The 12,243-nt window shown below is 54.4% G+C and overlaps 1 protein-coding gene across 1 annotated transcript in view; it reads left to right on the forward strand.

Moving 5' to 3' along the window:
- The first annotated feature begins 4,761 nt into the window (after positions 1-4,761).
- Positions 4,762-12,243, forward strand: part of PLXND1 (plexin D1) — a 71,819-nt gene continuing 64,337 nt past the window's right edge. The window contains exon 1 of the mRNA XM_053989488.1: positions 4,762-6,105. Within this exon, the coding sequence (XP_053845463.1) occupies positions 4,762-6,105 (1,344 nt within the window). The remainder of the gene's footprint in view (positions 6,106-12,243) is intronic.

A 12,243-nucleotide genomic window follows, 5' to 3' on the forward strand; every position in this document is an offset into this window, starting at 1 on the left:
TGAGCTTCCCACAGATCAGAACTGGAGCTGCATTTGAACTCATGAGCCACATCTCCAGCCCTGACCAATGTGAAGCTGGGATAAGTAAGTGCTGAGTCCTCCTTAAGCCTCTAAGGAAAATAAAAGCAACTGGTCACCAAGGAGGTCTGGGGAAAACTGGGAAACCTGCTACTCTTGCATACAGTGAGGGTCCAAATGGTGAAAGAGCTTCTGTCTGCCCACAGGGCCCAGGTCAAAGACAGCACAGGCTACCAAAGACACATCTTTATTGCCTTATGATAAACCTCCCAGTCCAGAAAGTCCTGGCATTATTGCGTGTGTGAACTTTCACCATCACCAAATCTGTCATTAACCCAGAAAGAAACCTTTTTGTGCTCACAATCTCTGTCTGCACAGCTCCTCTCAGGAGGCAAATCCCTCATGGCGAACACGTCAGCTGGCTGCATGCTGCAGACAAGGTTATGACTGCATTACACATTCTGAGGAGAGCAAGGCTCTATATTACGCTGGGAAAGGCTCGTCTTTGAAAACAAAGAGGCTCAAGGAAGAAAAGGCTGGTTTTACTCAGAAAGTGGCTGAGGTCCCCATAAATCCCTCTCACCCTTCCTCAGACAGGGCTGGAGGCCAGCAGCGTGGTGGCAGCAGAGCGTGCTGTGCCCCTGCAGTTCCTGCTACAGCCGTCTGCAGCGGAGCCTGGGACCACACCGGAGCATGTGTTTGGGTTAAAGGACGCTGGGGAAGTGACCTTGCCTTAGTCTTTCTGCTAAGCACCTAGCAGACTCCCAGTGTGCTAAATCATTAGTAAAAACAATAATGACAGTCTGGCCTCATCCATGAGCAGTTTCTGCAACACAGATTAGTAACAATAAAATGGGGTCTCAGTCCACGCTCAGCCAAAAATACACCGATTGCTAATCAGTCTATTTCCAAGCCCACTGTTATTTCTGAATGCCCTGAAGTGCCTGAGTGAGCACTTGCTGATGTGTCTAGCCTGATGATCCAGGAGACTAACAACTGAGAGCATCAGGGCAGGGTAACAGGCATGGCTGGAGAGAATCTGGGAAGTGTGATGATCAGGGAACAGCTCTAGTTCAGGAAACGATTGCTCTGTGTCCAAGTGCTTCTCGGCTCCTCCTCATCTCGCCTTGTGTTTCCCTGGTGAATGGCTCTTTGCTCAGAAATGCTGCTTTGGGGACAGCCTTGTTCTGGCCATCTCTGGGCTGGGACAGTGGAGACCAAGGGGACCACTCCACTTTCTCCTACCTGTTACCTTCTTCTGTAGGATAACCACTCATGGCCTCTGGCAGGATGGGGAGAAGACAGGGTCTGGACCCTTGCTCTGATGCAATACAGCTATTCAGTGGCCATTTTCCATCAGTACAGGTTTCTGAGATGGAAAGCAAGCTCCTAAAGAGATTCAAAACGTGTCTGTAAGTGTTTGTGAATTCACCTTGTGGTGGACTGCCAACCTGCTCTGCAATCAAATAGACCCAAACTGCACACTGAGGGGCGGGGAGTAAAGGAAATGAGAAAAAGGGGGACTGGCTGCCTGAGTCAGAGCGGAAGCACCTTCTGATCCACTGCACTGCCAGGGCTCTCCCACAGCAGCTCTGGGGTGGTAGCTCCTCTGCCAGGGTGCCCTGTAGGCCTTCTGTGGTGACTGACCCCAGGTTTTTCTCTGCAGGGCCATGTGGGGCAGAGGAGGGGCAGCTGCCCTCTGTGCCAGCATGTGCTGCCCGATCAGGCCTTTCCCGTGCACTCAGTGTCAGACACAAAGGCATGGAGCACCTTGCTCTACTCCCAGGTCCCTGGGGGTCCCTGCCACCCCAGGCATCGAGGTACCAGTGGTCCTGTGTGCCTCTGTGAGCAGCACCTCTGCTCTGCCCTGCCCTGGGCTGCTGGTGCTGGGCTGAGAGCTGCTGAGGCAAACCCAGCCACCTTTGGCTGCGAGGGTGGACGTCCTTCCCAAATCCACAGGGCACCCTATGGGCACTTCACAGATAACCCCTGCTAAATTAACAGATGTTTATGCTCTCTGTATTAAAGTGATGAAATCCAGGGGCTTGACAGTGTTGAGTCAATATAACCTGAGTAATTGCATGAGTAACTCATGTTTCCCCTAAAGGGAAAGTGTTCTTGTGTAAATATATTTATCAATAATTAAAGCAGTTTTGAGTTCTTGTGTGCACAGCCCCTCTCCCCCTGCCCCAGCTGAGAGGCTGGTATCCTCAAACCTGCACAGGAGTAAAAGAGGAAGGGATTTTGTCAGGGGGTGATGCTCTATGACAAGAGGCTTGTGGTTTAATTTTGACCTTTTTCTCTTCCTGAACAAAAAATAATGGTGAGATCTGTGTATGAGAGATTTAAAAACCTCTACTACTCCATTAGGAGCATTATCCTGAAATACTCACTGGAGCTTATAACAGCCCAGATAATAGGGGTGGGAAATCATTTCTGGAAAATATTCCCCTCAAAGCATCTTACCAGAAAATTGTTTCCTAAAAACAATAGCAATAAAATCTTTGTCAAATAATCCTTCAATACCACAAATATTTTGTCTTTAATTGTATCAGTGTAGACAAATGCTTGGCATAGGCAATAGGAGTCAGAGTTCCTGGGGAATTTTTTCTGACAGAGTGAGTACTGGATACCTTTGGGTAAGTCACACATTTTTCAATGTTCTTTGGCCTATTTTTTTTTTTAATTCCCTGTAATCTGGAACCTAATTTGATATGCCTTAAAAGGCTGATTTCACATGGAAGATGGTCTGCTATCAGGGTAAGCAGCCATAAGAAATCCTAAAATAGGCAGATTAAGGGTTTGGGATCATGGGGGTTTATTTCTATGCAATTAAAGACATGATCACATTTAAAAATTGCTAACTTGTAGTTTAAGGAGAAAAAGCCACTAACAACTGCGCGTCCCATATTTAAAAACAGCTAATAATTCTTAATTAAGGATATGATTAGCAGAGACAATGGGTTAGATAGCACGAAAGCACAGCATTTAATTCAATGCAGATTTTCAGTGGACATGGCATGGCCAAGGCAGTTGTGTATTAATTAGTGCTCTGAAGAGGGTGAGGAGACAGGAAGGGGAAAGGAAAATTGGCAGGTGTAGAAATGAGATTAGACAACAAGAGAGGATTTTTCTCTCCAGAACAGAAGTCGTACAGAATCGCCATCAGCCTCACTAACATGTTTTGTATAACTAAAGTCCAATGCCACAAGAATGGGCAGGGGACTAAGGCGCAGCCTGGGGAGGGGGAGAGTGAGGACATCTCTCCAGGGCTTGCCTGTGCAGCATTTCCAGGCAGCTGTGATCAAACACCAGCCTCCATTTCCCACCCTTGTTTTAAAGGCTGCTAGCTATTTGTGGATGGTGCGATGCCTGCGTGCTCGACCCTCGCCGTTATGCTGATACAACTGCTGCAGCTGCAGCGAGACCAAGCGCTGACTTTCCTCCAGTGCAGGGTGCTCCAGCCAGGTCTCTGCTCTTGGTGGAAACCAAGGCTGGAGGCAAGGATGCTGTGCCCACATCCCACAGCCACTCCTCTTTCCTGTTAGCTCTGCCAATGCCTCAGCTTGAAGCATGCACATAGTGCTGAGCATGTCATGACCCTGGCATTTGCCATGCGCTGCAGCACACCCGTGTCCCCTCCTGCATGGGCACCTGGGTGTGTTGCCCGGGGAGTCAAGCCCCTGGGCGACCTATGGCTGTGCCCTGTGTCACGATACTGTGGCAGGAGGCCAGCTGGGTAATGGGCTGGGTAATTGCTCAGGGCTGTTCCATGAAGCCTGCAGGTACGTGAGATACAGGGGCAAACAAAATATCTGCTGCAGGATGCGTGGCCCCGTCTGCCCCCATCCCGGGCTGGACCCTGGCTCTCCGTACAGCCTTGCCCAGGAGTGCTCCTCAGCCTCGGACGTGTCCCCTCGCGACGAGGAGTCAGTTGACATCCCCACAGACGGGGAGGAAGGCAGCAGGAGTGAACCCGCTCAGGTGGAGAGATCCCACGGGATGGGGCGGCGGTTCAGGGGCTGTCCCCTACATCATCCCAGGGTGTAATTTGGGAAATCACTCCTTTGGGTCTTTTCTTGTTAAAGCGGCGCCCGTTGGAGGGCAGAGGAGACGCGCAGGCCGCTCTGTACTCCGCTTTTGACGAGTCGTGCGGGCAGAGCCGCTGCAGGGGTGGGGCCTCGTCCCCCGCCCGGTCCCCGGGGAGCGAGAGAGCGGCTATTGCGGGGGCATGTGTGGGCTGCGGGGGGGTGCGAGGGGGCTCCGGGGGGGTGGCTGTTCCGGCTCGCCGTGCTGCTCCGCAGCTGGGAAAAGCGCTTCTTCCCCCGCCCCTTCCCCCCCGGCCTGTCCTGCTCGAAAACGCGAAGGAGGCAGAGGAGAAGAGGGGGACAGCCCGGAGCAGGCGGCGGGGGGACGCCCTGTCCGAAACCCCCCCGGAGCCGCTCGGTGCCGCCCAGTCGGCGGCGCGGGAGACGTCGGTAACTTCGCCGCACGCACACGACGGGCCCGCGGCACCGGGACGCGGCGAGCACCGGCGCGGGGGCGGGCGCGGGGGCGGGCGGAGGGCGGGGGCAGGGAAGGGGCGCGGCCGCGCGCCCCGCCGCCCCCCGCCGCCCCCCGCCGCGGCCGCCACTTCCCGCGGGCGTCGCTCGGCGGCGGGCGCTGCCTCCGCAGGAAGCGGCCCCGCGCCCGCCCCTCCCGCGCCCGGCGACGGGCACATGCACTGTGCGGCGCGGCGGCGGGATGGCTCCGGCTGCGGTCCCGGCTCCGGCGGCAGGCGCTGAGCCGCGGCCCCCCGCGCTGCTGCCGCTGCTGCTGCCGCTGCTGCCGCTGCTCCTGCCCGGCCGAGCCGCCGGCCTGGAGGTGCAGCGCAAGTTCCTCTCGCCCACCCTCACTAACAACTTTGCGCTGGACGGCCCCGGCTCCCGCGTTTACCTGGCGGCCGTCAACCGGCTGTTCCAGCTGTCGGGGGGCGAGCTGGCACTGGAGGCGGAGGCGGCGGTGGGGCCGGTGCTGGACAGCCCGCTGTGCCACGCACCGCAGCTGCCGCAGGCCTCCTGTGAGCACCCCAGGGTGCTCACCAACAACTACAACAAGATCCTGCAGCCGGACCCGGAGCAGGGCGTCCTTGTCGTCTGCGGCTCCATCTACCAGGGCCTCTGCCAGCTGCGCAGCATGGCAAACATCTCGGCAGTGGCCGTGCGCTTCCCGCCGGGCGGGAGCGACTCGGTCGCTGTCTTCCCTAGCATGCTGAACGTCGCGGCCAACCACCCCAACGCCTCCACCGTGGGGCTGGTGCTGCGCCGCGGCGGTGGCGGCGGGGCGCGGCTGCTGGTGGCCGCCACCTACACTGGCTTCGGCAGCCCCTTCTTCCCCCGCAACCGCAGCTTGGAAGACCACCGCTTCGAGAACACGCCCGAGATCGCTATCCGTGCCCTCAACGCCCGCGGCGACCTGGCCAAGCTTTTCACCTTCGACATCAACCCCTCCGACGACAACATCCTCAAGATCAAGCAGGGCGACAAGGCGCGGCACAAGCTCAGCTTCGTCCGCGCCTTCTTGCAGCACGGGGCCGCGCCGCCCGCCCGCCGCCCGTACGCCTACCTGGCGCTCAACACTGAGGCTAACGCGGGCGACAAGGAGAGCCCCGCGCACAGCCTGCTGGCCCGCATCTGCCTGGGCGAGCCAGCCGAGGCCACCCTCAACGGCAGCGGCGAGACCAAGAAGCTGACCGAGTCCTACATCCAGCTGGGGCTGCGCTGCGGCGGCGCCGCCGACGCCTTCACCCGCCTCGTCTCCGTCTTCCCGGCGCGGGCAGCTTGGCGCAGCCCCGCCGCTCCTCACGGCCCGGGCCTGGCCCCGCCGCCCCCCGAGGAGCTGCTCTTCGGCGTCTTCGAGCGGGCCGGAGCCGGCGGCGGCCGGGGACGGCCGCAGTCCGCGCTCTGCGTCTTCCGCTTCGCCGAGATCGAGGAGACGATCCGGGCCGCCCGCAACTCCTGCTTCGTCAGCCCGGCCGCCGGCATGGTTACCGTGCTGGACAGCGTGGTGCAGGGCACCGGCCCGGCCTGCGAGAAGAGAAATATACAGGTACGGCGGGCACCTGCCGGGGCGAGGGGGAGCGGGGACCCGGTAGCCGGCGGTGGACGCCGGCCCCATCTCGTCGTGTCCCGTCCCGCGGCCGCTGCTGTCACTACCTCTCCCGAACTGGAGCGCATCCCCCGCTTCCCCCCGGCGGGCGGCTGAGCCTCACACCCCGCTGCCCTCCCTGCTCTCCCCGGAGACCCTCCTGCCTGCTCGGGGACAGCATCGTTCCCCTAACCTGGTCGCCGGTGCCCCACTTCTCGTGGGTGCCCTGCGCGCCCGGATGTTCTGTGGGCATCGCCAGCCCCATGTCCCGTCCCGCGGCACACAGCCCTGCCAGGGACGGCACACAGGCAGCCTTGGCTCCCCGCGTTCGTGGCAGAAGTTTGCCATTGTCACAATTTGTTACTGAGTGGCCGTAAATGTTAGCGCGAGACAGAGTCGCCTGTTTCCCTTTTCACTAAAAATATATCATGCTTGGGAAAAAAGAGAGGGAAAAAGGGCTGCTTTAACGCTGCATTTTTTCCTTCCTCTGGGACGAGTGCACAGCTCGGCTCCATCAAAGATTGTGAAAACATCTGTTTGATTTCAGAGGCGAGATAGAGCATTTGGGTTTGGGCTTCCCTGTGCAATGCCAGTGGCAAAGAGAGAAAGGTTTCCCATGGTAACCGGAGTGTTTAGTGTGGCATCTCTACTCTGTGGTAAAATATGTAGTCTTAATGCACTTGGTTCATAGACCTACTCTAGCAAAGTTGAACAGTTTTTCCCTGGTGGCAAAGTACAAGCTGCCTGACAGCCAGCAAATCTAGTAGTTGGAGCTAATTCCACAAAGACTGGGTGTGTTAAACACTGGGAGCTCAGTCCTGACATCTTGGCATGGTCACGGCTATCAGAGGACTCACTGGGAGTCAGGAATCCTATTTCCAGGATGTGAAGGCACCCGTAGTTCTTGTTGGCTGTGGCTGATGCTCAGCAGCCTTGCGGAGCAGCCCCCCAGCCCCGGGCGGGATTGAGCTGTCTCTGCCAAGGCGGTCAAGCAGCAGTATTGGGGCTGGGGCTGCGGCTGCTGGAGGCACTTGGGAAGTGAACAAACAGCCTGGTCATAACTGAAACACAGTGGCAGAGGCACCCATCAATCTCGAGCTTCCCCAGGACTCCAGGACTGCTGTGGTGATACAGTTTTTTCTAACTTCTGTTCAGTAAAGAAAATAATCATGACTAACACCAGTCTGCTGATGTTGAAAGTATCAAGTGCTGTGTCTAGTGAGGTATTTAGACAGCTAATTAATGAGTGACTCAAAGGAGACTATGCACAGATGAGATTTCACTCCATCTTTGGTCCTGGCTTGTCACACTGTTCAACTGTAATGTGTATTCTTGGTAGCACCTTCCTCTCCAAGTACTACCTGGGTAGGCAGGGCAGGCGACCAGGAGCCTGTTGTCACCATAAAGGCTGAGAAGGATGTTGTGTGCTGGAAGGGATGAGCAACGGGATATGAGGGTCCAGGGAATGAGTTAAAATAACTGAGCACTGCCAAGCCATTGGGGGTCAGTGGGAACCCTCCGTGTTTGCAACCGTGGCAAGATCAGGCTGCAAGAAAATTTGCTCATGTGGAGACAGCAGTAAGACCAGTGGTGATATAAGATGGGTGGGGAGATTGGGTTCTAGTACCAACTGACATTGCTACTGTCTCACTGGCCTTGAACCAGTCGTTGAACCCGAGGTACCTCAGTTTCCCACATACTCCTGCATTTATTGTTATTCAGAAACTCAACTCGTGTAGTGTCAGATTGCATTTGTAAAGCTGCTTTGAGATCCTTTGATGTCGAATACAGCAGGATATAAATGAAGCATAACATTAATATTCGTTCATGCCTAATATTTCTACACTTCCCACTTATTTGAAGCATATTCCTCTACAACCGCTGCTCGAGCCTGATGGGAAGCCATCCTGCTAGTCAGGAGAGCCTTTTTTTTTCCTTTTTTTTTTTTTTTGTTTTGTTTTGTTACCTTTTCCTTAATCGTTAGAATTGCCAACAAGTTAACAAGCTGTTTTTATTTTCAAGTCCAGAGTGACAGTGTCAAGAGAAGAGTTGTAATAGAGTGTTTCTTTGTGGTGCAAAAACCCAACATCAGTTTCCACCTTCAAGACAGTGAAATACTCTAATATGTTTTGTGTCCTAGACGTGGAAATGCAGCAGGAAAATGTATTAAAGCAGCAGCTGGTCTGGCAGAGCAGATCAGTATCTGTCTTCCCGTTGTTAGCTCCACTTCTCCTTCTGGTAGTGGGTTTCCAGTTTTCCGATTGCCTGTGCATCACTGATAGGGGCTCTGTAAGTAAGTGTGGCTCGTTAGCTCTTCCTGAGGACCAAATACTTGGGCTTTAATCTCCTTTTGGAAGGAAAAAACCCTGATATTGGCCTGATTCATTCCAAGCGTGTGCTCAGCTGAAGTAGTCAGTTGTTACAAGTCTGGACCATGGGCTGTTAGGTGTAATGCAGTGTGAAAGGAAAATCATTGACCCCTTGTGTGCTCTCCAGTCTAATTGAATGCTCCTCTCCAGCAGCGCTTGCTTCCACTCAGCCAGGGAGCTCCAGCACTCACCCACCAGCGAGGGGTTTTGGGAGTGGGCACTCAACATGCCAGCCATCCCTGTCAGTCCCACAGCATTTCTGCTCAGAGCTGACTGATATGGGGCAGGGCTTCTCACCACTCAGGGCTGTGCTGTGAGGTCTGAGGGAGGCTGGCACAGCGAGGGGCTTTGTCCCTGTACGGGTCGATGTGGTAGCAGCCACTTGTTTGGCTCCCATTGTGACCATGTGGGATTGGCCACACAGGGGGCTGTGGAGGGTGGCTGGGGCGGGTGGATCTGCCAGCTGCCCTGCTGGCCTGCATTCCCCAGGGTGGGGAAGGGGAGCGACCAGCTTGGCCCGGGAACAGCCCCTCTCATCGTTGGAAATGCTTACTTGCAATTAAGCACATGCTTAACAGCTTTGTGTCAGACGAGGAGAAAATGTGCAGAGGAGGATGGTCTAGGTCAGGAGTGGGGGCTGTTGGTTCTTCTCAATGAGGGTTGCTGAAAAGTCACGTATGGAGATGAATTCACAGTGGCAGCTCAGGGGAAGGAGGATGTGTGAGGGAAGGATTTAAGTTGGTTGGCTTCTTGCACCGACAGTGAGTGGGTGAGCTCTAGGATTGCTTCCCCTCAACAGAAATAGTTTTTTATAATGAATTTTGTGACAAATGCAGCTAAATTGGAATACTTGCATGGAATCACTGCGGTGTTTTGCCTACTTAAAGCCCATGGGGAATTTGGACTCAAGCCCCCAGAAGGGAAGAGGAGTAGGAGCTCTCTGGAGCAAACTGCCTGTGACAGCATTTGCAGCAGTGTGCTGACAGACCTTATCAAATTCTTGGGACACTGCGTGGGTTTATAGCTCCTATTTGAGCTATTCTACCCCAGGAGGATCATGGCCCGGTGGGTTTGAAGGTTATGCTGGCTGCACAGCTGGAGTGTGACACAGCTGTGGGATGCTGAAGCCGTTATGAAAGCAGAGCAGGCAAGAGCCCATCCCCAGCTTCTGCTGGCTCCGTGGCCGTGTGGGACATCCCGGGAGTGTCCCCCTCAGTGCCACTGAAAACAAAGGTCTGCCTGGCTGTTCCTTTGGTCACGCTGCATCACAGCCGGTCCCAACGTAGCAAAGTCCCCACAGTGTCCTCTTGCCACTGCTCCATCTCTCAATGGGTATTTGCCAGGGGACATGGCCAGGCACGTCTGTGTGTACACTTTGCTGGGATGAACAAGCTCATTTGAGGAGAAGCTGAACTGGAAACCCCAGCCCATGCTCGCAGCTGCTCCAAACTCAGTGTCTTCTGTGGGTTCTGTGTGAGCCACATGGTCTCCTAAACACTCTTGGAGAGGTACAGAAAGCAGACATATTCATTAGGCCTAGATTTGCTGGCCAGGGAACTACATCTTTCTTGGGAAATATTTTGGGGTCTGCAATTCGAAAAAGGCTGAAAATCCAGTTTTTTTCCTCTGCTGAAAACCATAGGCATAGTGGCATGGGATAATGAAACATTTCAGAATTAATTCTCAAGTTTCTGGCTCTTGTGGCTTTCTGTCAGATCCTGCATGGTCACTGAACACCATGTTTGGGGGTGTAATGATGAGATATCCACCAGTGAGCTGTACTATAATGGGTTGTTAAATAAAATGAACTCCTCGGGTAGATTATATAAACAGTCTCTGTATATATGTGTGCCTGGGCATGGAAATGTGGTTTAAAACCATTCAGAAAATGTTCCCAAAGAAAAAAATCTCATATACACGTGGGAATATGACAAAGCATCTACTTACTGTCCAAATATACTGTGGCATCTCCATGGGATTGGGTTTTATAGGAGCTGAGTTACTTTGAAGTGCTGGTTTATACTAATTTAGAAATTCCAAACATGAAACTAAATGTGCTCTAACCCTACGTCTACTTAAATAAATCCAGAGGATTAACCACAGAAAGGAAACTGGGAATTTACACTTAATTTCTTCATTAAAAATGAGGCGGGAGTTCTTGTAGCAAGCCTAATTTCTGTGTTTTGCAGTGCAGGCTGTTTAGCGTTGCTGGCACCACCCCAAGGTGTCACTGCCCAGGTACTGTAGAACTGTGTCATGGTTGTCACCATCCTCTGCTTTGCTCTGGGATGTGGCGTTACAGATGGTGGGAGGTCGGTGTCCCTCGAGCTGCCCTGCAGGGGCTGGGGGCGAGGGGTCAGGCTGCCCGTGGAGGGGCTGGTGGGACCCAGGATGCCCTGATGAGAGGTTTAAGCCACAGTGTGAGCTTTGCCTGGCTTTGGACCCAGACCAGAGTTCTGTCTCTTAGCTGGTACTAGTGAGTTGTGGCCAGCTGTTGGTTAGGTTTTCTTGGGAATTTATGTGAAAGTACAAGCTGCTGCTGCAGTCAAGGTGCACGCAGGCAGCTGTGTGAACACCATCCTTCCTGGGAAGGCAGGCTCAGCTCTGTGGGCTGCCAGTGCCCGGGGGCTCTCCTACTGCCAGGGCTAGCATGGCCTTCGTGCTCCGTGCCAAGCAGGGGAGCCTCCTGAGGAGCAGGTCGGTGCCCCCGAGCTGAAGGTGGGTGGTGGGAATGCTTTCCTGGGGGCCCCAGGGCTCATCCCTGCTTTGCATCTCAAGCTCAAACAGGTCCCAAATTGCACAGGGAAATTCGGTCAAAGTGGCAAAAGTTTCTGTGCCTGGAAACAGGAAGTTGTGCTGCTTTAGGGAACAGAAACTGGCTCCTGACTGTGGCATGGTGCCTGCCTGCTCTGGGAGCCCAGCTGCTGGCTGGGCAGGCAAAGTGTTTGCCAGTCCCTCGGCAGACAGGGGGGTCACAGGCATGCTGCTGGTTTCTGGAGAGCTCTGCCAACAGCTGGCTGTACAGACCTAGAAATTCCTGGTACCTGGATGCTCAGACTAGATTTGATCCATTGAGCTCATCAAATCCCCTGTAACTAAGTAACAGTTTAGGTGGAAAACAGGAAGAAGGTAGTTTTGGCTAGAGCCAAGGGTTTTCCAGGACAGGTGTTTGACTCCCACATGTGAATGTGAATCCATGCCCCAGGAGCTGCAGTGGATGCAGGCTCAGCTGCAGGTCTGGGTGGATGGAAATGAAGGGATTTGCCATCTCTTTTCTGATGTTTCAAAGTTTCATTTACAGTGACTGAGTGACACCAAAGATTGTTGGGACTGAGGGCACCTGGAGAGTGCCCTGTGAGATGTTTATGGATGCTCAGGGATGCTGTAGAAACACCTTACTACGCCTTGTAAATCCCAACAGGTGTCTGTTCAGTGGCACTGCTGGGACACTCTGATGTCCTCTCTCAGCGAGGGGTTGGAAACATAGTAAGTCTGAACCCCTGGCTGTGGTAAATTTAACAAATTTTACACAAACACCAGGCAAGCTGGAAGGTGTGGTGGTTGGAAACAATGTTCTAACCACCTGGGTGCCACCACAGGCTGCCTACAGCACCTGGGTGCCACCACACGCTCCCTACCTCAGCGTGGCCGTGCCTCCCTGCCAGGGCTGTGCATGGCGTGTGCTGGGGTGGACTGTGGCTACCAGCAGCTCCCAGATGCAGGGTCTAAG

Source organism: Vidua macroura, chromosome 13 (genome assembly GCF_024509145.1).
Source record: "Vidua macroura isolate BioBank_ID:100142 chromosome 13, ASM2450914v1, whole genome shotgun sequence".
NCBI classification, from domain to species: Eukaryota; Metazoa; Chordata; class Aves; order Passeriformes; family Viduidae; genus Vidua; species Vidua macroura.